Here is a 25,993-nt window from a genome sequence, read left to right as displayed (position 1 = left end):
ACATCCAGCAATTTGTAGCTGAAGAAGGCGCATGCGCCACGCTTGGGGCCGATTGACGGGGTCGGCGCACGCGCGGAGGCCGGCGGTCCGGCCGGAGGTACGCATGCGTCGCTCTTGCAGCCGATTGGAGTCGGCGCACGTGTGGGGGGCGGGCGGCCCGGGGCGGAGCTGCGCACGCGCCACATTTGCAGCGCGATTGACGGGGTGAGCGCACGCGCAGAGGCCGGCCAGTGTAGCGCGCGCGCAAAGGCGGTAGCCAGCGTTCCGGGCGGAGCTACGCACGCGCAGAGTGGGGAGCCGGCTGTCCGGGCGGAGCTGCGCACGCGGGGAGGGTGGGGAGCCGGCGGTCCGCGCGGAGCTGCGCACGCGGGGAGGGTGGGGAGCCGGCGGTCCGCGCGGAGCTGCGCACGCGCAGAGTGGTGAGTCCGCGGTCCTGTCGGAGCTGCGCATGCTCGCTCACGGCTTTCCCTTTTGCCCTGTCCGGTGCGGCGGAGAAGCGTGAGCCGAGGCCTCGCCGTCTGTCCCAGGCCCCAAAGCGGCGACTGTGAAGCGGGAGGGAGGCGGCCATGAGCGCTATCGAGCAGATGAGGGCCAATGTGGGCAAGCTGCTGAAAGGCATCGACCGGTGAGAGGCAGGGAGGGAGCGGAGCGGCCGGGAGCCTGGCAACCGGCAGCCGCCCGAACAATGGCCCCGAGCTGCATTTACATAGCGCCCGGGGCGGCCGGCGGAGAGACCCCCGCAATTACCCCCGGCATGGCGGAAACATGACCGAGCCGCACAGCAAGATCCCACAGCCAGGGTGCAGGAGGAGGATTGGAGGCCTTTTGGCTGGGGGGAGGGGGAGAGACAGTGACCCACTTTGAGGGGTGGGGGGGAACTGGCTATTGAGTTGGATGATCAGCCACCATCATAATGAATGGCAAAGCTGTTCGAAGGGCCGAACGGCCTCCTGCTCCCACTTTCTGTGTGGGGTTATGCCCGGGCTGTCGGGGGTGGCGTCGTGCCCGGGTTGTTGGTGGTGGGACCCAGACTGTCGGGGGTGGGGTTGTGTCGGGGTTCGTGCCCGGGCTGTCGGGGGTGGGGTGCCTCCCAGAGTAGACGGGAGGGAGTATCGAGGAGAATGAGTGCAGGTGTGTACGGCGCAGGGCGCACAGCTCCAGCATGGCAGTCACTGGGAAATTAGTGCCCCGGCCAATTGGTGCTTTTACTGGACCTTTCCCGTAAAATCCGGGACAATCGGTTCCCTTGCCACAAACAGCAACGCGAGAGTGATGTGGGTAACGTTTTTGTGATGTTGATTATGTGATTAAATATTGTCCAGGACACCAGGGCTCTGCTCTATTTCAAAATCATCGTGGCAGATGGGGCTTCAGCTGAACCTTTCCTCTGAAACACGCGGCACCTCAAACAGGGCAGTGCTCCCTCATCGCTGCATGGGCATGGTCATCAGCCCTGCTCAACTCCAGGGACCCGCAGCCTTGTTACTGTGAAATCAAGTACTGCCCACTGATTTCACAGCTCACCCTCCGGCATCAGTGACTGGAATATTAGTGACTGGGGTATCGATGACCAGGAAGTGTTGTGGATTCAAACTCGTAATGGGTTAAAACTTCAGTGCTGAGGGAGAGCTCAAAATCAGACATGTTACAGTGAGGCCTCGTCTACTGTTCAGGTCGATGTCAAAAAACCCATTGGCACTATTGAAAATATGGCAGTTCTCCTCAGTGTCTTGGGCAATGTGACTGCCTCATCAATGTCACTGAAAACAGGTTATTTGTTTTGTTTTCTCTTTGTTTTTGAATGTCATTGGAAAGATTGGGATTTATTGCTCATCCCTAGTTGTCCAGTTGAGGTGGAGTTGGGTCTTTATTATTGTCACAAGTAGGCTTACATTAACACTGCAATGAAGTTACTGTGAAAAGCCCCTAGTTGCCACACTCCGGCGCTTGTTCAGGTACACAGAGGGAGAATTCAGAATGTCCAATTCACCTTACAAGCACGTCTTTCGGGACTTGTGGGAAGAAACCGGAGCACCTGGAAGAAACCCGTGCAGACAGCACAGAGAGTGATCCAAGCCGGGAATCGAACCCAGGTTCCTGTTGTTGTGAAGATCTTAATACAACTGAGGATAGTATATGGTCAACCATAGAATCCCTACAGTGCAGAAGGAGGCCATTCGGCCCACTGAGTCTGCACTGACCCTTCAAAAGAGCATCTAGGCCCATTCTCCCACCCTATCTCTGTATCCCCATAACCTCAACTGCTTGACTTTGGACACTAAGGGGCAATTTAGCGTGGCCAAACCACCTAAACTGTGCATCTTTGGATGGTTAAGACCTTTTAAGAGTGACAGGGTTCCATCCCTGAAGGAGCAAGTTGGATTTTTATAACAATCCAGCAGCTGAACAGAATCTTTTACTCATTTTTCTTTTCAGATTCATTTAACTGAATTCAAATTCTCAAGCTGCCACAGTGGGATTTAACTCCCCTGTTCCCTTGGTTATTAATCCAGGCCTCTGGATTATGGTGAGAAAATGCTCGCTCCCATTGTGTCCTTTTTTTTTCTCCCCCACAGGTATAACCCTGAGAATCTCGCAACATTGGAACGCTACGTGGAAACACAGGCCAGGGAGAATGCATATGATCTGGAAGCTAATCTGGCTGTTCTGAAACTGTACGTATATCTCTTGTTTTGTTTTTCCTTCAGCTGGATTTGATTTAATTTTGAAAGTCTGAATATTTTGATGTCCTGCTCCACTTTTCTCTCCTTTCCTGAAGGCGCTGGCCGATTGTTGGTTACAATCATATTACTGGGACCGTAATCCAACTAGTGACTCGCTACCTTCACTATTCCTAGTATCTCACCATTGTGAAATTACAACTGCTGCAAGGTCATCTGTTATTGAGACCAAACCCTGATTCCCTTACCCCATTCCAAAGTTTCAGAGGTGAATTGTAGCACACTAACTGGGCTAGGCTTACAGCCCAGTAGGAGGCCATTCAGACCAATATGCCCGTGATGGCCCTCTGCAGGTGCAATTTACCCAGTGTAACTCCACTGCCTTTGCCCCCTAGCCCAGATAATGCCTTGATTCAACCTGCCTCTGGCACACCCTCAGCCAGTGCATTCCAGATCCCAAACACTCACTGCGGAGAAAATTGCTTTTCCCTTCTCGCCATTCGTTTTTTTTGCCAATTGCCTTAAATTTTCACCTTCTGGTTCCTAACGTTCTTGTCTGTGAAAACACTTCCTCCTATTTTAAACCCTTCACACATAACCGCTTTGAGGTTTGAATCTTTTTAAACACCTGCTAGACGCAGCGTTGCCCAGGAGCTGGGATCAGGTTTGCTGTCTTTCTCAGTCGGTAATGATCTATTCTACTGGGAGACTAACTGAAAGGAAATCACAATGTGCAAAAATGACTCTCATCGTGACCCTTTTGCCTTTTTTCTTCCTTGCACAGGTATCAGTTCAATCCTGCATTCTTCCAGACCACTGTCACTGCACAGATCCTGCTGAAAGCACTCACCAACCTGCCACACACAGATTTCACCCTCTGCAAATGTATGATCGACCAGACGCATGTATCCTTGCAAAGCAGGCTGCTGCTTCAGCACAGGACCGTCAGAGTCAGCTTTTAATATAAATTTAGAGTATCCGATTATTTTTTCAATTAAGGGGTAATCCGCCTACTCTGGACATCTTTTTGGGTTGTGGGGGTGAGAGCCACACAGACACGGGGAGAATGTGCAAACTCCATATGGACAGTGACCCGGGGCCGGGATCGAACCTAGGACCTCGGCGCCGTGAGGCAGCAGTGCTAACCATTGCACCACCGTGCTGCAACAGATTCTGCTTTTTGTTAGCAACGGGCTACGAATGTATCTGTGCGCTCAGGCCTTCATCTCCCGGGGGGGGGGGGGGGGGGGGGGTAGGAGAGCCTGGTGGAAGGGGCAGTTCTTTCGAGGATTATTTCCCACTCACTTCAAAAAAAATTGAACTGTTTACCTCCCTTGGGCCATCCTTTGGCATTAAGACCCACGTTTGGTGCCAGGGCTATTGGCTCTTGATATTTTTGCTAACCCTCTCGCCTTGGCCATGGTTCAGTGGGTTGCTCGCTCACCTTTGAGTCAGAAGGTTGCCAGATCAAGTCCCACTTTGAACCTTGCGGTTTTGTACATCTGGTATTGTATTGACCCAGTATAACATCAGAGGAGTTCGGTCTGGTGCCATTCTGTCCAGTTTTTGTGGGACTTTTTGCAATTTTCTGCCAGTTCTGTCTTCTGAGAAGTTGCATTGATTCCGCTTCTCTTTCTGCTGGAGTGATCTTCACTGTCTCATCTGTGCACTGTCCGCCCTCATTGCTCTTTCCATTCTGCCCCATGTTCACTGTCAATGATGGCTGTGGTTTGAGGCCGCCACTAACAATAGTGAGTGCATTGGTGTTAACACAATTTGTTCAAGGGTGATACGGTGGGGCAGTGGTTAGCACTGCTGCCTCACGGCGCCGAAGGCCCGGGTTCGATCCTGGTCCCGGGTCACTGTCCGTGTAGAGTTTGCACATTCTCCCCGTGTCTGCGTGGGTTTCACCCCCACAACCCAAAGATGTGCCGGTTAGGTGGATTGGCCGCGCTAAATTGCCCCTTAATTGGAAAAGAAAGAATTGGATACTCTAAATTTATTTTTAAAAACACAATTTATTCAGTGGGGGGTGGATGATAAAGCCCTTGCTATGATACCTGTGCTCTGCTGCTCACTGCAGTACCAAATGGTGCGATGACCAAGCCTGTCAGCAAAGTGACTGCCACAGTGTTGATGTTGCAAATTCTGTGACAATTGAGTGAATGCTGTAGTTGTGCTTAAGAGCGAGTGGTACTAATTGGGGGAAAGTTAGGGCACGTGTTTAAGAACCAGTTTCCACCTGCGTGGGGAAGCATTTGTGAAATCTGCATTTGTGTTACACAGTCAAAACCTATATTGAAGATCGACTTTCACCAGCTTCTTCCACCAGGTGCCTGCTGATCAGATTAACACAGGAGAGACAGACCAGCTCCAAAGCTTCCTGCGCCCCTCTGTTAAATATTATGTGGGGTTATCAGGATGTGACGAATTGCCTGATAAAGCTTGTCTTCTAAGCGGTTAACTCTTGTAGGGTTGTCAGATGGTTGGTCCCGGCTGTCCGATGTAGGTGGCTGCCGGTGATCAGTGGTAGAAAGGGGCAATTTAGTGTGGCCAATCTTTTTGGGCTGTGGGAGTGAAACCCACGCAGGCACGGGGAGAATGTGCAAACTCCACATGGACAGTGCCACGGGGCCGGGACCTTGTTGCGATGAGGCAGCAGTGCTAACCACTGCGCCTCCGTGCCGCCCCTGGAATGATGTGTTTCAAAAGTAATCCTCACTTCTTCACCATGGCACAGAACGTTGCTTAAAGTAGTGAAATGAATCTTCCTTAATGGGGCATAAACAGCAGGAGGAGCGGCCAATCCAACAGATTCTGAGTCTCGGTGATCTGCTGGAGACCTGCCACTTTCAGGATTTCTGGGTGAGTAAAGTGCCTCCCGTAGTGTTGCCATGTTAGAAGTTCACAAGTAAACGTACCTTATTGCTGAGTGCAAGGCAGCAGGGCTCACTGGAGCTGGGAGAGCTGAAATGTGGCTTGAGTATTGCATTCTGTTCAACTCTGCCTCTGGCATGGGGGCCACCTTGTGATGCAGCAGTGCGCTTAAACCTGGTGTGACCGCGCAAAGTTTTGCTGCTGCAGTTCCCAGATGTGCTACCTTTCTGATGCCATCCTTGCTGCTGTTGGAGGTTAAATGGTTTCCTACAGGTGGAGGAATGATTATAGAGCAGCCACTTTGCCATTATCACGTTGTCCAGTGATTGACTATGAAGTGACAGTGCTGGAGGCTGAGGGGATGGTATGGGACACACCAATACTCTCTACAGCGAGATTAAAATATCTGACTCTTGTTTGCCCCTCTTATCGTGTTTCTGCTAAAGTGCCCATGCATCAGTCACCTCAACTTTGCAAAGGAGCTGGGTTTTGACGTGTATATGGTGTGGTTGCCATTGTGCATTGAGAGGAGGGAGGAAAAGGAACTGTGTATCATACAGTTTAATTTCTGTATCAGATCTTCCTTCCATCACAGATTCGGCCCATCGTGTCTGCACGAGCTCGCCAAAGGAACATTGTGACTTAGTGCCAGTCCCCTGCCTTTCCCCCTTACCCCTGCACATTGTTTCTATTCAAATAATTATCTAACGCCCTCTTGAAATGCTTGGAATGAACCTGCCTCCACCACACTTCCAGGCAGCGCATTCTAGACTCCCAACCACTCGCTGGGTTTCTGGAGATTAACCAGCTGGTATAAGATGGTGATATGATAGCCACTACCCTCTGCTATGGAACATCAGTTATTTAATTTCAATGTACTTCTCTGCCCAGCGCAACCTGGAAGAAAACTCTGAGCTGATTGATGGCATAACAAGCTTTGAAGATTCCGTGCGAAAATGTAAGTACAGGTCCCGATCGGAAAATTGCTTTGATTTTCCTGGAAATGGATTAGGGAACCATGCAAAAGGGGTAATATTCTGCCTGCCAGCTACTGACACAATGTAGGTTTTAAACTAGTAGATTTCTTACGGCATTGCTTAGCGAGACAAGTGGATGAGGAGGGGCGACGTCATCACCAACGGGCAGTAACAACAACTCAACCGTAACATGATCTAAGGTGCTTCTCAGCATAACCTGTAATTATAGTCACAGGGACCTGTTTGTAAGAGGGTGGCACAGTGGTTAGCACTGCTGCCTCACAGCATTAGGGACCCGGGTGACTGTGGAGTTTGCACTTTCTCCCCGTGTCTGCGTGGGCTTCCTCCGGGTGCTCCGGTTTCCTCCCACAGTCCAAAGATGTGCAGATTAGGTGGATTGGCCACGCTAAATTGCCCCTTAAATGTCCAATGGGCTAGGTGGGGTTACTGGGTTACGGCGATAGGGTACAGCCGTGGGTCGAGGTAGGTTGCTCTTCCAAAGGGTCAGTGCAGACTTGATAGGCCGAATGGCCTCATTCTGCACTGTAGGGATTTTATGAATAACGTCCATGAATTGCCTGCCACCTTCTGAGCTGTAACAATTCTATGATTCTGTAAGAGCAGAAATCTGATCTGTGAGGGAACATGTTAGTGCCGTTTGTGGGATCTTAAGAAGATAGTTGTACCTTTGTTGGAAGAATTGGAGCAGTTGTTATGCTGTCTTTTGATGGGTTTTGCGTAAAACAGATACTTGTGTTTGACTCAATTGCCAGCAAGACCGTTTAGTTGTATTCTATCTATGATGGCTCCTCCTAACGTGTTGGAATTCTTCCCACAGTTATCTGCCACGTCGTTGGGATCACTTATCAAACAATTGAGAAGTGGCTGCTGGCGGAAATGTTAGGAGATCTGACAGGTAAGGTTTAATGCGACTGGGAGATGGAATTGCCCTGGTTTGTTGCAGGGGACTTGGTTTGCGCTGAGGTGCAATTGTAAAATGCGTGGCTAATAAATCTTTTTAGATGGTAGCACAGTGGGTAGCACTGTTGCTTCACGGCGCCAGGGACCCAGGTTCGATTCCCAACTTGGGTCACTGTATGAAGTCTGCACGTACTCCCCGTGTCTGCGTGGGTTTCCTCCGGGTGCTCCGGTTTCCTCCCACAAGTCCCCAAAGACGTGCTGTTAGGTGATTTGAATATTCTGAATTCTCCCTCAGTGTACCCGAACAGGTGCCGGAGAGTGTCGACTAGGGGATTTTCACAGTAACTTCATTGCAATGTTAAAGTAAGCCTACTTGTGACACTAATAAATAATTTTAAAGAATTATTATACCAGTCATTGTTGAGGCATAAGAATATCTTAAGAGAGGAAACAAAGAGTAGGGCTAAATGGGTCCTTTTCAAATTGGCAGGCAGTAACCAGTGGGGTACCACAGGGATCGGTGCTGGGACCCCAGCTATTCACAATATATATCAATGATTTGGATGAGTGAACAAAATGTAACATCTCTTAAGTTTGCAGATGATACCAAATTAGGTGGGAGGGTGATTTGTGACGAGGATGCAGGGATATGAATAGGATGGGAATAAGAGGGATACGGACCCCGGAAGTGTGGAAGATTTTAGTTTAGACGGGCAGCATGGACAGCGCGTAGCACTGCTGCCTCACGGCGCCGAGGACCCGGGTTCGATCCGGGAGCCGAGGACCCGGGTTTGATCCCGGATCCGAGGACCCGGGTTCGATCCCGGATCTGGGTCACTATCTGCGTGGGTCTCGCCCCCACAACCCAAAGATATGCAGGCTAGGTGGATTGGACACGCTAAATTGCTGCTTAATTGGAAACGAAAGAATTGGATACTTTCAATTCATATATTTTTTTATGAACTAAATTTAATGTAAATATAACAATGTTCTGTAGTCAGAAATATCAGGGGCAGGACGGTGGCGTAGTGGGTTAGCCCTGCAGCCTCACGACACCGAGGTCCCAGGTTCGATCCCGGTTCTGGGTCACTGTCCGTGTGGAGTTTGCACATTCTCCCCGTGTCTGCGTGGGTTTCACCCCCACAACCCAAAGATGTGCAGGGTAGGTGGATTGGCCTCGCTAAATTGCCCCTTAATTGGAAAATATGAATTGGGTACTCAGAAACGGCGCAGTGGAGTGGCGGGAACCACTCCGGCGTCGGGCCAGATAACCCCCCCCCCCCCCCCCCGAGGACCCCGGAGCCCGCCTGCGCCGCCAGGTCCCGCCAGTAAGGGACCAACTCCAATTTGCACCGGCGGGCCTGGCATAGAACGGGCAGCACTTCGTCCCATAGAGAATCGCCGGGGGGGGGGGGGGGGGGGTTGAGGCTGCCGACCGGCACGATTCCCGCCCCCGCCAAATCTCCGGCGCCGGTGAATTCAGCAGCCGGCAGGGGCGGGATTCACGCCGCCCCCCGGCGATCCTTCGACCCGGCGGGGGGGTCGGAGAATCCCGCCCGTGGTTTGCCTTTGCCACTTTTGTGGCGTGTTGCCATGGAGCTCAAAGCTGTGGGACATCTTGCTCAATGGTCTGTTTCTCTCGTGATTGCAAAATTTTAAAACAATCCTTGCCGATGCCCCATCACTTCATGATTTAGCTAATCTTCCTTTTTACACTTTTCAATTATGGCCCTTCACTTGCGTTATTTAATACAGTGAAAATATGATGGACTGTCCCCAGGGCCTGTTTGTAAAAGCAGTGCGGAATTAAGACATAAACATGGAAACATCCCCAGTTTTTCCTCAGTTGGATCCTATGGTGCTTCGGAATGAGCTGGACCTTAACCCCCAACCTCATTGTTTGACATCTGATCCTCGGCTTTCATTATGAAGTGCATCAGATGATTTCTCTGCAATCTAAACACCAGTATTGCTTTTGACCGACCTCGCACTCTTTATGTGAAGCATGGCTGCTGCTTGGGTGAGTCGCTTGAGGGTACCTGGATTTGAGTGGCTGCAGGATACATTAACACCTTTGGGAGGAAGGAGAAGGAAACAGTTGCTTTTCCAGCTGCAGTATCAGACCGTTAAAATCTTCATGGTTGGGACCAAAGTTTGAAACCTGGCATCAATTAAAATTTATGTTTTGGTTCCCCTTCTAAAAAGCCCTGGTACAGTAGTTCCTGTTGATCCATTAAGGATTTCCTATTGCAACATGTAGAACAAGACTTGCCAATAATTTGGTTATTTATGTATGCATCAATAAACCGTCAGTTTGTGGTCGTTAAACTTGGTTTTACTCTTTCCTCTCCACATCCTTTAGTGGTTAGCATTGCTGCCTCACAGCTCCAGGGTCTCGGGTTCAATTCTGACCTTGGGGTCTGTATGGAGTTTGCACAATCTCCCTATGTCTGCGTGGGTTTCCTCCCACAGTCCAAATATGTGCAGGTTAGGTGGCTTGGCCAAGATAATTGCCCCTGAGTGTCCACTGGTAAGGTGGGGTTGCGGGGGATGGGGCAGGGGAGTGGGACTGGGTAGGGCACTCTTTCAGAGAGTCGGTGCAGACTTGATGGGCCAAATGGCCTCCTTTTGCACTATGGGTATTTTATGATTCTTTACCACAGTTTACACTGCTCATAGGTCCACATTCAAAATGATAGGTCAATTCAAACAGACTTGCAAAACTTTGTGTACTTGTACACCTCTTGTGCTTCCCCAGACTCGGTACAATTTTTTTTTTTTAAAGAGTACCCAATTACTTTTATCCAATTAATTGTCAATTTAGTGTGGCCAATACACTTAACCCTGCACATCTTTGGGTTGTGGGGGCGAGACCCACGCAGACACTGGGAGAATGTGCAAACTCCACACGGACAGTGACCCGGGGTCGAACCTGGGACCTCAGCGCCGTGAGGCAGCAGTGCTAACCACTGCGCCACCGTGCTGCCCTACTCGGTATAAAATTATAGCTGAAAATGTAGGATAGCGAACACCTGGTACTCAAAATAAGGCCGAGCAGTTTATTGGTGCCAGTAACGGATCGACTGCTTTCTCACACTAGTCTACTGAATGCCTGTGTAGTTTTATCGGATGCGGTCGTCGTCCCCAAACCCCCTCTCTAGTGTCCTCATTGTCCCAACATTGCTATTCTTGCTCATGCTATTAGCTCACTGTGGAGCTAGACGAGAAGGCAGGCCTCAAGAACCACCTCAGCTGGCACCACAGTCTCGGCGTCCAAGCTAAATTGAACCAGTGGTTAAATTGCTGGACCGATAATCCAGAGTTTGAATCTCGCCAGGGCAGTTTTCGGTAAAAGTAACCATGAAGTTGTCGGACCGTCGGAAAAAAAGTCAACACGATTCACGAATGTCTTTTAAGGAAGGAAACTTGCTGTCCTTATCTTGTTTGCCCCATACCCAAATTCAGTCGCAACCCAATGGGACTGAATGTGACTCCTAACCACCCTCAGAACGTGCTCAGTAGTCTTAAGCTTTCACAGGCAGTGAAGGGATTGTAAACTAGCTGCTGCCTTTCCCAGCAATCCCACATCTCAAATTAGTTTTTAAAAAACTATTCTTATCGTGGCAAGTTTAGGTGAGGGATGTTTGTGACCGTATTTGAGGAGCTGTTCGTCGCGGGGTGGGGTGAAAACGGGAAAAAATCTGTTCAGGCGGTATAGTTAATTGTTGGGAATTATGTTTCCCGGGGTGTTTATTTGCTGTAACCTGTTTTGATACGTTTGTAATAAAATATATTTTTAAAAAACAGTACCTGACCTTGATGCAGCCCTTCCCTGTATGGGTATGGTCGCATTCCGAGCCTGACCTCCCTGCTGCTGCTGCAGCACATCTGGCCACGATGTGCGGTTGGATGGACGCGTGCTGTCCTCTGGATTTTAATTTGTCATTGAAAAGTTAAATGATACCCGATGTGTCTCAACAATGTGTGAAAACGTTTTATTTTTCAGATGCACAGCTGCAGGTTTGGATGAGTAAGTACGGCTGGACGGAGGCTGAGCCAGAGAAAATCTTCATCTGCAATCAAGAAGAAAGTATCAAACCAAAAAACATTGTGGAAAAGATTGATTTCGACAGTGAGTTTTATTCATCAGAGCAGTCCCTCGCCCTAAGGGCGTGCACGGTTTGAATGTGGCTGTGTTTCCTGTGTTAATTAAAGGATTGCATTCCCCTTTTCTGGTGGCGATGACTTGCTGAGGTTGTGATTCTAATGACACATCATCTGTTTGCCTATTGTGAAAATGAGAGCACGGACAGCCTAGTCGAGGGGGGGCGGACGACACAAAACGGCTCAAACCGATCATACCCTCAGCTGGTAGTCACGCACCCGGGCTCCCTGAGTCGGGGGGGATTAGTGATCACTGGATTATTATTGGGAGCAGGATACAGGGCAGATTTCCCTCTCTCCAGCCCACGAACAATCCAGCTGGCTATCAGATTTCTATCTGATAATGGTCCCTCGGTGTACATTGGGACATTTTAGTGCATTAAAGGCACCACCAAAATGCACCTTGTTGTGCTTTCCCACTACAGCTCTGATCAAACAAATGTACAGAAGATTCCTCTCAGTCCTGGGTGTCAGACTATTGAGCTTTAAGAAATACACCATCAAGTCCAAATTTTTTGAATTCATGGGATGTGGGTTTTGCTGGGCTGGGCTAGCATTTGTTGCCTATCCCTAATCACCCTTGAACGGAGTGTCTCGCTCGGCCATTCCAGAGTTGGGGGGGGGGGGGAGGCAGTTAAGAATCAACCACATCGCAGGTCACTGTCTGTGAGCAGTTTGCACATTCTTCCCGTGCCTACGTGGGTCTCACCCCCACAACCCAAAGATGTGCAGGGTAGGTGGATTGGCCACACTAAATTGCCCCTTAATTGGAAAGATGTTTTTTAAAAAGAGTCAACCACATTGCTGTGGGCCTGGTGTCATGTGTAGATTAGGTAAGGACGGCGAATTTCCTTCCCTAAAGGACATTGGTGAACCAGGCGGGTTGTTACGACAATCGATGATGGGTTTCATGGTTGTTATTATTAGACTTTTTATTCCAGATATTTATGAAATTCAAATTTCACCATCTGCCGTGGGATGGTGAAGAGCATTACCCTGGACTCCGGATTACTAGTCCAGTGACAATGCCACTGGCTTCCCTGCATATAAAGACAGACGATATCCTTACGAAGTGTGCTTTTTTTCAAATTAAGAATGTGGAGCTGACAAGTGTTTTTTCTTGTGTTTCTAGGTGTGGCTAGCATTATGGCGTCATCACAGTGAGCTCCTGATGTTCCAAACTCCGTCTGGGTTTTTATCTGACCAATGTGGTAGTTCTGTAATTCTTGTCAATAAAGTGATTGAGACAACTCTCATTGTGTCATCAGATTGAGTTGACGAATGAAGAATCCATTTGACGAACAGTCGCAGACATCTTCCTTTGCTCGCCTGTAATGGCTGCTTTGTTTTCTTCATACCCTGAAAGGTTCCATCAAACACCCCTTGTGCATCACTTATTGTAGTCACTCCACCATTTCATCAACTCCCTAGGCTCTTAAGCTCTGCAATTTGCTCCCTAAACTACTCCTCGCTTACCACATATAAAGGTTGTTAAAACCTGCCTCTTTCAGAAAGATTTTAATCACCTATCTGAATATCTCCTTGTGTGACCTCCGCTGATTCAAATCTGAGACATTTAATTCTTGTTATAAAAGGTGCACTATCAGTTAGCACTGCTGCCTCACGGTGCTGAGGACCCGGATTCGATCCGGACCCAGATTCGATCCCGGCCCGGGTCACTGTCCGTGTGGAGTTTGCACATTCTCCTGGTGTCTGCATGGGTTTCATCTCCACAACCCAAAGATGTGCAGGGTAGGTGGTTCGGTCAGGCTAAATTGCCCCTTAATTGGGAAAGAAAGTACTCTAGAATAAAAATAAATGTGTTGTCCTGTAAATCAGATGTGTGACAACAGAATTCTCAGTATGTGATAGACGGTGATGTGTTGGCATAACGCAATAAAAACCTTTCAGGCACTGAAATACAATTATTCCAGGTTTACGGAAATCAAATCTCCAAACAGGAGGACGCATTCCAGAAAGGTAGCAGGAAGGAAAAGAAATAAAGACGACCAGAATTTTGAAGAGAAAAGACAGATTTAAGATTTTGGTGGATGAGGAATTTAGTGTAAGAGAGCGAGTAGAAAGTTTTCTAATCCAGAAGCAATCTGCTCAGAACTGTAGGAAGAACTTGCGTGAGATAGAATATATTTATATTTCAGCTGAGTCTGGGACTAGGCGACAGTCTAAAAATTTGAGCCAGTCCACCATGGCCAATCCACCTAACCTGCACGTCTTTGGACTGTGGGAGGAAACCCACGCACACACACGGGGAGAACGTGTAGACTGACCCAGCAGGGAATCGAACCTGGGACCCTGGTGCTGTGAAGCCACAGTGCTATCCACTTGTGCTACCGTGCTGCCCACACATGACACTTGAAGGGAGGGGAATAATATCTTGATCCTTCAGTTGTCCATGATAGGCAGAGTGCAGACTGCTCAGCCAGCCTGGGCTTGCAAAATCCAAATCAAACCATCTACAGATGTGATTTCATGATTGGTGACAGTAGCTTCACTAACAACCACATTAAGATAATTGGTAAAGTAACATGGCTCATTTACACCTACTGGAAGCAACATGCAGGAACCCTTCTGTGCAAACAATATGTTTGTTGCCCTCCCTAATGGCGGCACTGTGGTTAGCACTGCCACCTCGTGGCACCAAGGACCCGGGTTCAATCCTGATCCCAGGTTACTCTCCGTGTGCAGTTTGCACATTCTCCCTGTGTTTGCGTGGGTCTCACCCCCATGACCCAAAGATCTGCAAGGTAGGTGGATTGGCCAAGCTAAATTATACCTTCATTGGGAGAAAAAAGAATTGAGTATTTAAAAAAAAATTTAAACCTGAAAATAAAATAAATAAACACGGTTGGAACTCAATAAGATCACTCAACATTTTTGTAGAGTTTTATCCTTAAAACCCAATTTAATACATTGACATGTGCCAGCATCCAACACTAATTTTGCACACAGATTCAATGTAATTGGCAAAATAAGGGACATGGGAGAAGGGGAGAAACTTGTATTAATCAGATAAATACTTGGGTAACAAGAAAGAAATATTGGGCTTGTGGATAGTTTTTTCAAATTCATTTTTGCATGATGCGAGTGCAGCTGGTTAGGTCTGCATTTGTTGCCCATCCCTAATTGGCCTTGAGAACGTGGTGAGTTGCCGCCTTGAATCGCTGCAGTCCATGTGGTGTAGGTGCAGTCCATGTGGTATAGGTACACCCACTGTGCTGTTGGGGAGGGAGTTCCAGGATGTTGCCCCAGCGACATTGAAGGAACGGCCGATATATTTCCAAGTCAGGGTGGTGAGTAACTTGGAGGGGAACCTCCAGGTGGTGAGGTTCCCAGGTATCTGCTGCTCTTGTCCCTCTGGATGGTAATGGTCGTGGGTTTGGAAGGTGCTGCCTAAGCATCTTGGTGAGTTCCTGCAGTGCATCTTGTAGATGGTACACACAGCTGTCGGTGGAGGGAGTGAATGTTTGTGGAAGAGGTGCCAATCAAGCGGGGCTGCTTTGTCCTGGATGGTCGAGGTCCTTGAGTGTTGGAGCTGCACTCATCCAGGCAAGTGGAGAGGATTCCATTACATTCCTGACTTGTGCCTTGTAGATGGTGGACAGGCTTTGGGAGTCAGGAGGTGAGTTACCTGCTGCAAGATTCCCAGTCTCTGACCTGCACATGGAGGCACAGTATTAATGTGGCTAGTCCAGTTCAGTTTCTGGTCAATGGTAACCCCCAGGATGTTGATAAGGGGGGAATCAGTGATGGTGATGTCACTGAATATCAAGGGGCAATGATTTGATCCTCATATTGGTGATGATCATTGCCTGGCACTTGTGTGGCACAAATGTTACTCCCACTTGTCAGCCCAAGCCTGGATAGTGTCCAGGTCTTGCTGCATTTGCATGTGGGCTGCTTCAGTGTCAGAAGTCGCAAATGGTGCGGAACGTTGTGCAGTCATCAGCGAACATCCCCACGTCTGACCTTATGATGGAAGGAAGGTCATTGATGAAGCAGCTGAAGATGGTTGGGCCTAGGACACTACCCTGAGGAACTCCTGCAGTGATGTCCTTGAACTGAGATGATTGACCTCCAACCACCACAACCATCTTCCTTTGTGCCGGGTATGACTCCAACCAGAGGAAAGTACCCCCCCCCCCCGCCCACTCCCAGAATCCCACTGACTCCAGTTTTTCCAGGGCTCCTTGATGCCGTACCAGTGAAACTGTGGAGTTTGCACTTTCTCCCCGTGTCTGCGCGGGTTTCCTTCGGGTGCTCCGGTTTCCTCCCACAGACCAAAGATGTGCAAATTGCGTGGATTTTTTTAAAAAAATAAACTTAAAAGTACCCAATTCTTTTTTTTCTCCCAATTAAGGGGCAATTTAGCGTGGCCAATCCACCTACCCTGCACATTTGGCGTGGCGGGGGCGAAACTCACGCAGACACGGGGAGAATGTGCAAACTCCATGTGCACAGTGACCCGGGGCTGGGATCGAACCCAGGTCCTCAGTGCTGTAAGGCAGCAGCGCTAACCACTGCGCCAGCGTGATACCCTAGGTTAGGTGGATTGTCTGTGCTAAATTGCCCCTTTCGTATCCAAAAAGGTGAGGTGCGTTTACTGGGATAGCTTGGGCCACAGCAGGGTGCTCTTTCCAAGGGCTGGTGCATTCTGGATGGGCTGAATGGCCTCCTTCGGCTCTGCATAAAATCTGAGTCATGCCTTTGATCAGATTACAAACAGGAAAAGGAGCTCCACCTTCACCGTGACGTTGGAGTTAGTGGGGCTGGAGTCAGAATTTCCTGCGGAACAGGCTGGCCAGGAGCAGCTGGGAATACGCAGGAGCAGCTGGGAATATCCAGGAGCAGCTGAGAATACCCAGGAGCAGCTGGGAATATCCAGGAGGAGCTGGGAGTATCCAGGAGGGGGTCCTGTTTGCACCATGTATCCTGCGCCCTGGAGCGGGGCTGCCAACATTCCCGGTTCCCAGCACAGGAGTTGGGTGTTGCGGAGGAATGCTGTCCTCCCGGCTCCCGGGACCGCTGCTGCCCCGGCCCCAGGCCCCCTCGCCCTATTTGAGGACCCGCACTTCCCCGCTGCCCCCTCCTCTCTCCATGGACCAGCGGGGAACTCGCAAATCAACATCACCCACTGGAGGAGACCCCGGGTGAGTGAGTGTGACCCTCAAGGGGAGTGGGTCTGTGTATGATTGTGCTCTGTGGGGTGTGGGGCTAGTCCACACAGAGCCAGAGAAGGACACCCCCCACCTTGTCCTTTTTAATTGTCCAATTATAAATGTATTCAGCAGACTGGCGGGGGGGGGGGGGGGGGCGGGGGTCATTGTGATCCTCCATTTACAGAGTTGGGGTCTTCATAGATTTGATTGGATCAAATTGTTGGACCCTCAGTGGTTAGCACTGTTGCTTCATGGCGCTAGGGACCCGGGTTCGATTCCCCGCTGGGTCACGGTCTGTGTGGAGTCTGCACGTTCTCCCAGTGTCTGCTGTAGTTTCCTCCGGACGCTCCGGTTTCCTCCCACAAGTCCCGAAAGACGTGCTTGTCAGGTGAATTGGACATTCTGAATTCTCCCTCCGTGTACCCGAACAGGCGCCGGAATGTGGCGACCAGGGGCTTTTCACAGTAACTTCACTGCAGTGTTAATGTAAGCCTACTTGTGACACTAGATACAAAGAACAATATAGCACAGGAACAGGCCCTTCGGCCCTCCAAGCCTGTACCGGTCATGATACCATCCTTGGCCAAAACCCTCAGCACTTGTGCCGTATCCCTCTATACCTATCCTACCCGTGTAATAATAATAATCTTTTATTGTCACAAGTATGAAGTTACTGTGAAAAGCCCCTAGTCGCCACATTCCGGTGCCTGTTCAGGTAAGCTGGTACGGGAATTGAACCCGCGCTGCTGGCCTTGTTCTGCATCACAAACCAGCTGTCTAGCCCACTGAGCTAAACCAGCCCTCTCTATGTGTCGAGATGCCTTTTGAACGCCGTTAATGTATCTGCTTCCACAACCTCCCCTGGCAACGCGTTCCAGGCACTCACCATCCTCTGTGTAAAAAACCTGCCTCGCACATCTCCTCTAAACTTTGCCCCAGGGACCTTCAACCTATGCCCCCTGGTGACTACCCCCTCCACCCTGAGAAATAGCCTGCCCATCCACTCTATCCATGCCCCTCATAACCTTGTAGACCTCTATCAGGTCGCCCTCAACCTCCATCGTTCTAATGAAAACAGTCCGAGTCTATTCAGCCTCTCCACATAACCCCCCAGACCAGGCAACATCCTGGTGAACCTCCTCTGTACCCTCTCCAAAGCCTCCATATCCTCCTGGTACTGTGGCGACCAGAATTGTGCGCAATATTCCAAGTGTGGCCTTACCAAGGTTCTATACAACTGTAGCATGACTTGCCAGTTTTTATACTTGATGCCCTGTCCAATGATTCACCTGAGGAAGGGGCAGCGCTCCGAAAGCTAGTGATATCGAAACAAACCTGTTGGACTTTAACCTGGTGTTGTAAGACTTCTTACTGTGCTCACCCCAGTCCAACACCGGCATCTCCACATCATAGCTGTCCAATGAAGGCAAGCATTCCATATGCTTTCTTGACTACCTTGTCCACTTGTGTTGCCACTTTGAAAGATAGGTGGACCTGCACGCCAAAATCTCTCTGGCTTTCTATATTCCTAAGAGTTTTGCCATTTACGGTATATTTCCCCTCTATGTTAGACCTACCAAAATGCATCACCTCACATTTGTCCGGATTAAACTCCATTTGCAATTTCTCTGCCCAAGTCTCCAACCTATCTGTTTCCTGCTGTATCCTCTGACAATCCTCAACACTATCTGCCATAAATTCTAAATCAACACAGCTATATATTGCCATAAATTATTTTTATGATGCTTTACTTTCAACAGGAAATTTGCGCCAATCCCCAGTTCATTGTTGATGGAACCACCAGAACTGACATCTGCCAGGGATCCTTGGGTGAGAACCAGCGATCTGGTTAAATTTAAGTGCATTCCTTATGGGGGAGGGGGGGAGAGAGAGAGTGTGTTTGGAAAAATGAGCCCTGGGAAAACTGTCCGGGAGGTGCTGTGAACTGGATAATGGCCTCGTTGCCCCCCAAAGGGAAGTGTGACAGTGAAATGTTTGAGTTTCAGCATCTCTTGCAAACTTAATAATAATAATCTTTCTTGTCACAAGTGGCCTTACATTTACAGTGCAATGAGGGCAGCACGGTGGCGCAGTGGTTAGCACTGCTGTCTCACAGCGCCGACGTCCCAGGTTCGATCCTGGCTCTGGGTCACTGTCCGTGTGGAGTTTGCACATTCTCCCCGTGTCTGCGTGGGTCTCGCCCCCACAACCCAAAGATGTGCAGGGTCGATGGATTGGCCGCGCTAAATTGCCCCTTAATTGGAAAAAATTAATTGGGTACTCTAAATTAAAAAAAAACACTGCAAATGGGGTTACTGTGAAAAGCCCCTAGTCGCCACATTCCGGCGCCTGTTCGGGTACACAGAGGGAGAATTCAGAATGTCTAAATTGCCTAACAGCACAGCTTTCAGGACTTGTGGGAGGAAACCGGAGCATCCGGAGGAAACCCACGCAGACACGGGAGAACGTGCAGACTCCGCACAGACAGTGGCCCAAGCCGGGAATCGAACCTGGGACGCTGGCGCTGTGAAGCAACAGTGCTAACCGCGGTGCTACTGCGCCGCCCATACTGGCCACAATAGGTTTGGAAGGGCTAATTCTGAGCTTCCATCTGTGCCAAGGTTAGCTGGCAGCAATCGGGGTAGTGGTTTAACGTGTGCCTATCCTTGTTGTCAGGTGACTGCTGGTTCCTGTCCGTCATCGCCTGCCTGAGCCTCAACAAGCGTGTGATGGAAAAGGTCATACCCCCCGACCAGGGCTTTGGGCAAGGTTACACAGGACGATTTGTCTTTAAGGTAAGCCTCAGTTATGCATCTGCCTGATGCCTCCTATGCGCCAGTGTTCGATGGGTGCCAGGTGTCAGCTGTTGCTCAGTGGGTAGCACTGCGTCAGAAGGTTGTGGGTTCAAATCCTGCACTCGGGACCTGAGCCTCAAATCTAGGCTGACACTTTGAATGCAACCCCGTGAGAGATTTGAGTCAGTGCTGCCGGACTTCCTGATGTTCTGTTTGTTTTGTCTTTTTCCAAGTTCTGGCAGTACGGGCAGTGGATTGAGGTCGTGGTGGATGATCGCCTGCCCACCATTAACAATAAGTTGGCATTCCTGTACTCCAAGGATAACAATGAGTTCTGGAGCCCACTCCTGGAGAAGGCCTACGCCAAGTAAGTGTGACCTGAGAATGGTAGTGCCTGGAATGAGGGGATTGTCCTTTGAGGAGATATTGCGTAGACAAGGCCTCAATCCCTTGGGAGTTCAGAACTAATTATCTGGGTTAAAATTGAATACATTTCTTCTTCCACGGTGACGCAGGGGAGCGAGATACAGCAGGTGGAGTTCAAAATTTTAAAAGCTCTGGAATTAAAAAGCTGGAATTAAAAAGCTGGTCTGTGTTTTGTTATGCTTCTTGTCGTAGCATAAGCTGCTTCCTTGATGTGCACTCTGACAAAGGAAGGTTCAGACTTGGAGATAGCTTTAACACGTTTATCACTGTTAACCATTCTCCTACTTGGATTTGACGCGACTGTAAATCCTGCAATAGCTACTCAGACTGACTAACCAGTCTGCTACAATCCACGTGGTGGGTGTGATGTTCAATCAACCCTGTGTCTGTACTCACTGAGAGTCTCCACTGGAAAGAGAGTGAGCATGTGTGCTGTGTCCTTTTATATGGGTTGGTGTAATGCCCTCCTGTGGTAGTGTCACCTCTGTGTGTATCGTGGCTGCCCATTGGTCGTGTCCTATCTTACTGACCTATTGGTTGACTGTCTGTGTGTCATGTCTCTGGTGTTCCCGCTAGTGTCTATCTAGTCTACGTGTATTTACATTAACCCCTTGTGTATTTACAGTGATGCATATCACCACAGTCTGTATATTGGTAACAATGAAAACACTGCCAATTTTTGTAAAATTCTTTCGCCGTGTCTGCGTGGGTCTCACCCCCACAATCCAAAAATATAGATGTTCAGGGAAGGTGGATTGGCCACGCTAAAGTGCCCCTTAACTGGAAAAAATAAGAATTGGGTTCTTGAAATTTTAAAAAATTGTAGAAATCCACCTGGTTCACTAATGCTCTTTCGGAAAGGAAATCTGCCATCCTTAACTGGTCTGGCCGACATGTGTCAGATCCATTGTAATGTGGTTGACTCTTAACCACCCGATGCTGGCCTTGCCATGAAAGAACCGATAAGTGACTTTGTTTAATGGGTTATTTATTTTGCTTGTCCTCCCAGACTGAAGGGGTGCTATGAGTCTCTTTACATCGGTTACCCATTGGAAGCGATGGTCGATCTCACGGGAGGAGCCCCTGAATCGTTTCAGATCATTGAGATGCCAAAGGACCTTTGGAAATTCCTGAGAAAGCTCCTGGAGAGAGGCTCGATAGTTTGCTGTGCTAAGCCGGTAATGGGTTAACCTGTCCCAAGAACAGTTCGCGAGATAGCCATTCACCCATAATCCCATGTCTCACTGGCCGACATTCAGCCGACATTCTGATCTACAATGATCCAAACCTGACTTCCAATTTTAATTGCACCAATGTGAGGCACTCTGGCATGTTTATTTTTACATTCTAAAGACACAATTGTCCAAGTTCTTGCTTCTCAAATTCTTGACCCTGGCATTAGAGCTGTGCCCACTGCTGCCCAGGCCCCACCCTCCTGAAACTGCTTCGGCCCCCACTCTTTCTAAGACCTTCCATTCGTTCCCCCATCCCCATACCTAACATTTCCTTTAGTCCAATGTCCTGAATGTTACAGTGAGGGAGAGTGAGATATACTCTGAGTGTTACAGTGAGGGAGAGTGGGATATACTCTGAGTGTTACAGTGAGGGAGAGTGAGATATACTCTGAGTGTTACAGTGAGGGAGAGTGGGATATACTCTGAGTGTTACAGTGAGGGAGAGGGAGATATACTCTGTGTGTTACAGTGAGGGAGAGTGAGACATACTCTGAGTGTTACAGTGAGGGAGAGTGAGACATACTCTGAGTGTTACAGTGAGGGAGAGTGGGATATACTCTGAGTGTTACAGTGAGGGAGAGGGAGATATACTCTGAGTGTTGCAGTGAGGGAGAGGGAGATATACTCTGAGTGTTACAGTGAGGGAGAGTGAGACATACTCTGAGTGTTACAGTGAGGGAGAGTGAGACATACTCTGAGTGTTACAGTGAGGGAGAGTGGGATATACTCTGAGTGTTACAGTGAGGGAGAGGGAGATATACTCTGAGTGTTGCAGTGAGGGAGAGGGAGATATACTCTGTGTGTTACAGTGAGGGAGAGGGAGATATACTCTGAGTGTTACAGTGAGGGAGAGTGAGACATACTCTGAGTGTTACAGTGAGGGAGAGGGAGATATACTCCTGAGTGTTACAGTGAGGGAGAGTGGGATATTCCCCTGAGTGTTGCAGTGAGGGAGAGTGAGATATTTCCCTGAGTGTTACAGTGAGGGAGAGGGAGATATACTCTGAGTGTTAGAGTGAGGGAGAGCGAGATATACTGAGTGTTACAGTGAGGGAGAGGGAGGTATCCCCCTGAGTGTTACAGTGAGGGAGAGGGACATATACTCTGAGTGTCACAGTGAGGGAGAGTGGGATATTCCCCTGAGTGTTGCAGTGAGGGAGAGGGAGATACATGAGTGTTACAGTGAGGGAGAGGGAGATATACTCTGAGTGTTGCAGTGAGGGAGAGGGAGATATTCTCCTGAGTGTTACAGTGAGGGAGAGGGAGATACATGAGTGTTACAGTGTGGGAGAGGGAGATATACTCTGAGTGTTACAGTGAGAGAGAGTGAGACATACTCTGAGTGTTACAGTGAGGGAGAGGGAGATATACTCTGAGTGTTACAGTGAGGGAGAGTGGGATATACACTGAGTGTTACAGTGAGGGAGAGTGGGATATACTCTGAGTGTTACAGTGAGGGAGAGGGAGATATACTCTGAGTGTTACAGTGAGGGAGAGTGGGATATACTCTGAGTGTTGCAATGAGGGAGAGGGAGATATTCTCCTGAGTGTTACAGTGAGGGAGAGTGGGATATTCCCCTGAGTGTTGCAGTGAGGGAGAGGGAGATATTCTCCTGAGTGTTACAGTGAGGGAGAGTGGGATATACTCTGAGTGTTGCAGTGAGGGAGAGGGAGATACATGAGTGTTACAGTGAGGGAGAGGGAGATATACTCTGAGTGTTGCAGTGAGGGAGAGGGAGATATTCTCTTGAGTGTTACAGTGAGGGAGAGGGAGATACATGAGTGTTACAGTGAGGGAGAGGGAGATACATGAGTGTTACAGTGAGGGAGAGGGAGATATACTCTGAGTGTTGCAGTGAGGGAGAGGGAGATATTCTCCTGAGTGTTACAGTGAGGGAGAGGGAGATACATGAGTGTTACAGTGAGGGAGAGTGGGATATACACTGAGTGTTACAGTGAGGGAGAGTGGGATATACTCTGAGTGTTACAGTGAGGGAGAGGGAGATATACTCTGAGTGTTACAGTGAGGGGAGAGTGAGATATTCTCCTGAGTGTTACAGTGAGGGAGAGGGAGTTACATGAGTGTTACAGTGAGGGAGAGGGAGATATACTCTGAGTGTTGCAGTGAGGGAGAGGGAGATATTCTCCTGAGTGTTTCAGTGAGGGAGAGGGAGATACATGAGTGTTACAGTGAGGGAGAGTGGGATATTCCCCTGAGTGTTACAGTGAGGGAGAGTGGGATATTCCCCTGAGTGTTGCAGTGAGGGAGAGGGTGATATGCTCCTGAGTGTTACAGTGAGGGAGAGGGAGATATACTCTGTGTGTTACAGTGAGGGAGAGGGAGATATACTCTGAGTGTTGCAGTGAGGGAGAGGGAGATATACTCTGAGTGTTACAGTGAGGGGAGAGTGAGATATACTCTGAGTGTTACAGTGAGGGGAGAGTGAGATATACTCTGAGTGTTACAGTGAGGGGAGAGTGAGATATACTCTGAGTGTTACAGTGAGGGGAGAGTGAGATATACTCTGAGTGTTGCAGTGAGGGAGAGGGAGATACATGAGTGTTACAGTGAGGGAGAGTGGGATATTCCCCTGAGTGTTGCAGTGAGGGAGAGGGTGATATTCTCCTGAGTGTTACAGTGAGGGAGAGGGAGATATACTCTGTGTGTTACAGTGAGGGAGAGGGAGATATACTCTGAGTGTTACAGTGAGGGGAGAGTGAGATATACTCTGAGTGTTGCAGTGAGGGAGAGGGAGATATTCTCCTGAGTGTTACAGTGAGGGAGAGTGGGATATACACTGAGTGTTACAGTGAGGGAGAGTGGGATATACTCTGAGTGTTACAGTGAGGGAGAGGGAGATATACTCTGAGTGTTACAGTGAGGGGAGAGTGAGATATTCTCCTGAGTGTTACAGTGAGGGAGAGGGAGATACATGAGTGTTACAGTGAGGGAGAGGGAGATATACTCTGAGTGTTGCAGTGAGGGAGAGGGAGATATTCTCCTGAGTGTTACAGTGAGGGAGAGGGAGATACATGAGTGTTACAGTGAGGGGAGAGTGAGATATACTCTGAGTGTTGCAGTGAGGGAGAGGGAGATATTCTCCTGAGTGTTACAGTGAGGGAGAGTGAGATATTCTCCTGAGTGTTACAGTGAGGGAGAGGGTGATACATGAGTGTCACAGTGAGGGAGAGTGGGATATTCCCCTGAGTGTTGCAGTGAGGGAGAGGGTGATATTCCCCTGAGTGTTACAGTGAGGGGAGAGTGAGATATACTCTGAGTGTTACAGTGAGGGAGAGGGAGATATACTCTTGAGTGTTACAGTGAGGGAGAGTGGGATATTCCACTGAGTGTTACAGTGAGGGAGAGGTAGATATTCCCCTGAGTGTTACAGTGAGGGAGAGTGAGATATACTCGTGAGTGTTACAGTGAGGGACAGTGGGATATTCTCCTGAGTGTTACAGTGAGGGAGAGTGGGATATTCCCCTGAGTGTTACAGTGAGGGAGAGTGAGATATACTCTGAGTGTTACAGTGAGGGAGAGGGAGATATACTCTGTGTGTTACAGTGAGGGAGAGGGAGATATTCCCCTGAGTGTTACAGTGAGGGAGAGTGGGATATATTCTGAGTGTTACAGTGAGGGAGAGTGGGATATGTTCTGAGTGTTACAGTGAGGGAAAGTGGGAAATGCTCAGAGTGTTACAGTGAGGGAGAGTGAGATATTCCCCTGAGTGTTACAGTGAGGGAGAGTGGGATATTCCCCTGAGTGTTACAGTGAGGGAGAGTGGGATATTCCCCTGAGTGTTGCAGTGAGGGAGAGGGAGATATTCTCCTGAGTGTTACAGTGAGGGAGAGTGAGATATACTCTGAGTGTTACAGTGAGGGACAGTGGGATATTCCCCTGAGTGTTACAGTGAGGGAGAGTGGGATATTCCCCTGAGTGTTACAGTGAGGGAGAGTGGGATATTCCCCTGAGTGTTGCAGTGAGGGAGAGGGAGATATACTCTGAGTGTTACAGTGAGGGAGAGTGAGATATACTCTGAGTGTTACAGTGAGGGACAGTGGGATATTCCCCTGAGTGTTACAGTGAGGGAGAGTGGGATATTCCCCTGAGTGTTACAGTGAGTGACAGTGGGATATTCCCCTGAGTGTTACAGTGAGGGACAGTGGGATATATTCTGAGTGTTACAGTGAGGGAGAGTGGGATATGTTCTGAGTGTTACAGTGAGGGAAAGTGGGAAATGCTCAGAGTGTTACAGTGAGGGAGAGTGAGATATTCCCCTGAGTGTTACAGTGAGGGAGAGTGGGATATTCCCCTGAGTGTTACAGTGAGGGAGAGTGGGATATTCCCCTGAGTGTTGCAGTGAGGGAGAGGGAGATATTCTCCTGAGTGTTACAGTGAGGGAGAGTGAGATATACTCTGAGTGTTGCAGTGAGGGAGAGGGAGATATACTCTGAGTGTTACAGTGAGGGAGAGTGAGATATACTCTGAGTGTTACAGTGAGGGACAGTGGGATATTCCCCTGAGTGTTACAGTGAGGGAGAGTGGGATATTCCCCTGAGTGTTACAATGAGGGAGAGTGAGATATACTCTGAGTGTTACAGTGAGGGAGAGGGAGATATACTCTGTGTGTTACAGTGAGGGAGAGGGAGATATTCCCCTGAGTGTTACAGTGAGGGAGAGTGGGATATATTCTGAGTGTTACAGTGAGGGAGAGTGGGATATGTTCTGAGTGTTACAGT

At 49.1% G+C, this 25,993-nt stretch overlaps 2 protein-coding genes across 3 annotated transcripts in view; both read left to right on the top strand.

Annotated features, from left to right (window-relative positions):
- Positions 1-448: 448 nt before the first annotated feature.
- On the top strand, positions 449-12,870 carry eif3k (eukaryotic translation initiation factor 3, subunit K). The gene is made up of 8 exons (XM_072489954.1): positions 449-625; positions 2,577-2,675; positions 3,466-3,586; positions 5,472-5,546; positions 6,450-6,516; positions 7,374-7,451; positions 11,463-11,588; positions 12,753-12,870. The coding sequence occupies exons 1-8, from the start codon at positions 567-569 to the stop codon at positions 12,782-12,784; spliced, it is 657 nt and encodes a 218-aa protein (XP_072346055.1). The 5' UTR covers positions 449-566; the 3' UTR covers positions 12,785-12,870.
- Positions 12,871-16,399: 3,529 nt separating this feature from the next.
- LOC140402289 (calpain-9-like) overlaps positions 16,400-25,993 on the top strand; it is a 39,209-nt gene continuing 29,615 nt past the window's right edge. Inside the window, exons 1-5 of one of the 2 annotated variants that reach the window (XM_072489953.1) lie at positions 16,400-16,788; positions 18,558-18,627; positions 19,474-19,592; positions 19,826-19,959; positions 21,028-21,196. In XM_072489953.1, coding sequence (XP_072346054.1) covers positions 16,564-16,788; positions 18,558-18,627; positions 19,474-19,592; positions 19,826-19,959; positions 21,028-21,196 — 717 coding nt within the window. In that variant the 5' untranslated portion in view covers positions 16,400-16,563. The remainder of the gene's footprint in view (positions 16,789-18,557; positions 18,628-19,473; positions 19,593-19,825; positions 19,960-21,027; positions 21,197-25,993) is intronic. The other variant, XM_072489952.1, reaches the window with a different exon arrangement.

This window comes from Scyliorhinus torazame, chromosome 25, assembly GCF_047496885.1.
Source record: "Scyliorhinus torazame isolate Kashiwa2021f chromosome 25, sScyTor2.1, whole genome shotgun sequence".
Classification (NCBI taxonomy): Eukaryota; Metazoa; Chordata; class Chondrichthyes; order Carcharhiniformes; family Scyliorhinidae; genus Scyliorhinus; species Scyliorhinus torazame.
The sequence above is the reverse complement of the archived record's forward strand: the minus strand, read 5'-3'. Positions and strand labels throughout refer to the sequence as shown.

What these genes read in the sequence shown, in the direction of transcription:
- eif3k (XM_072489954.1), top strand. Translation starts at nt 567, where the DNA reads ATGAGCGCTATCGAGCAGATGAGGGCCAATGTGGGCAAGCTGCTGAAA. An exon ending in AATCTGGCTGTTCTGAAACT is followed by an intron (nt 2,676 to 3,465) that starts GTACGTATATCT and finishes TTCCTTGCACAG; the next exon opens with GTATCAGTTCAATCCTGCAT. An exon ending in GTATGATCGACCAGACGCAT is followed by an intron (nt 3,587 to 5,471) that starts GTATCCTTGCAA and finishes GGGCATAAACAG; the next exon opens with CAGGAGGAGCGGCCAATCCA.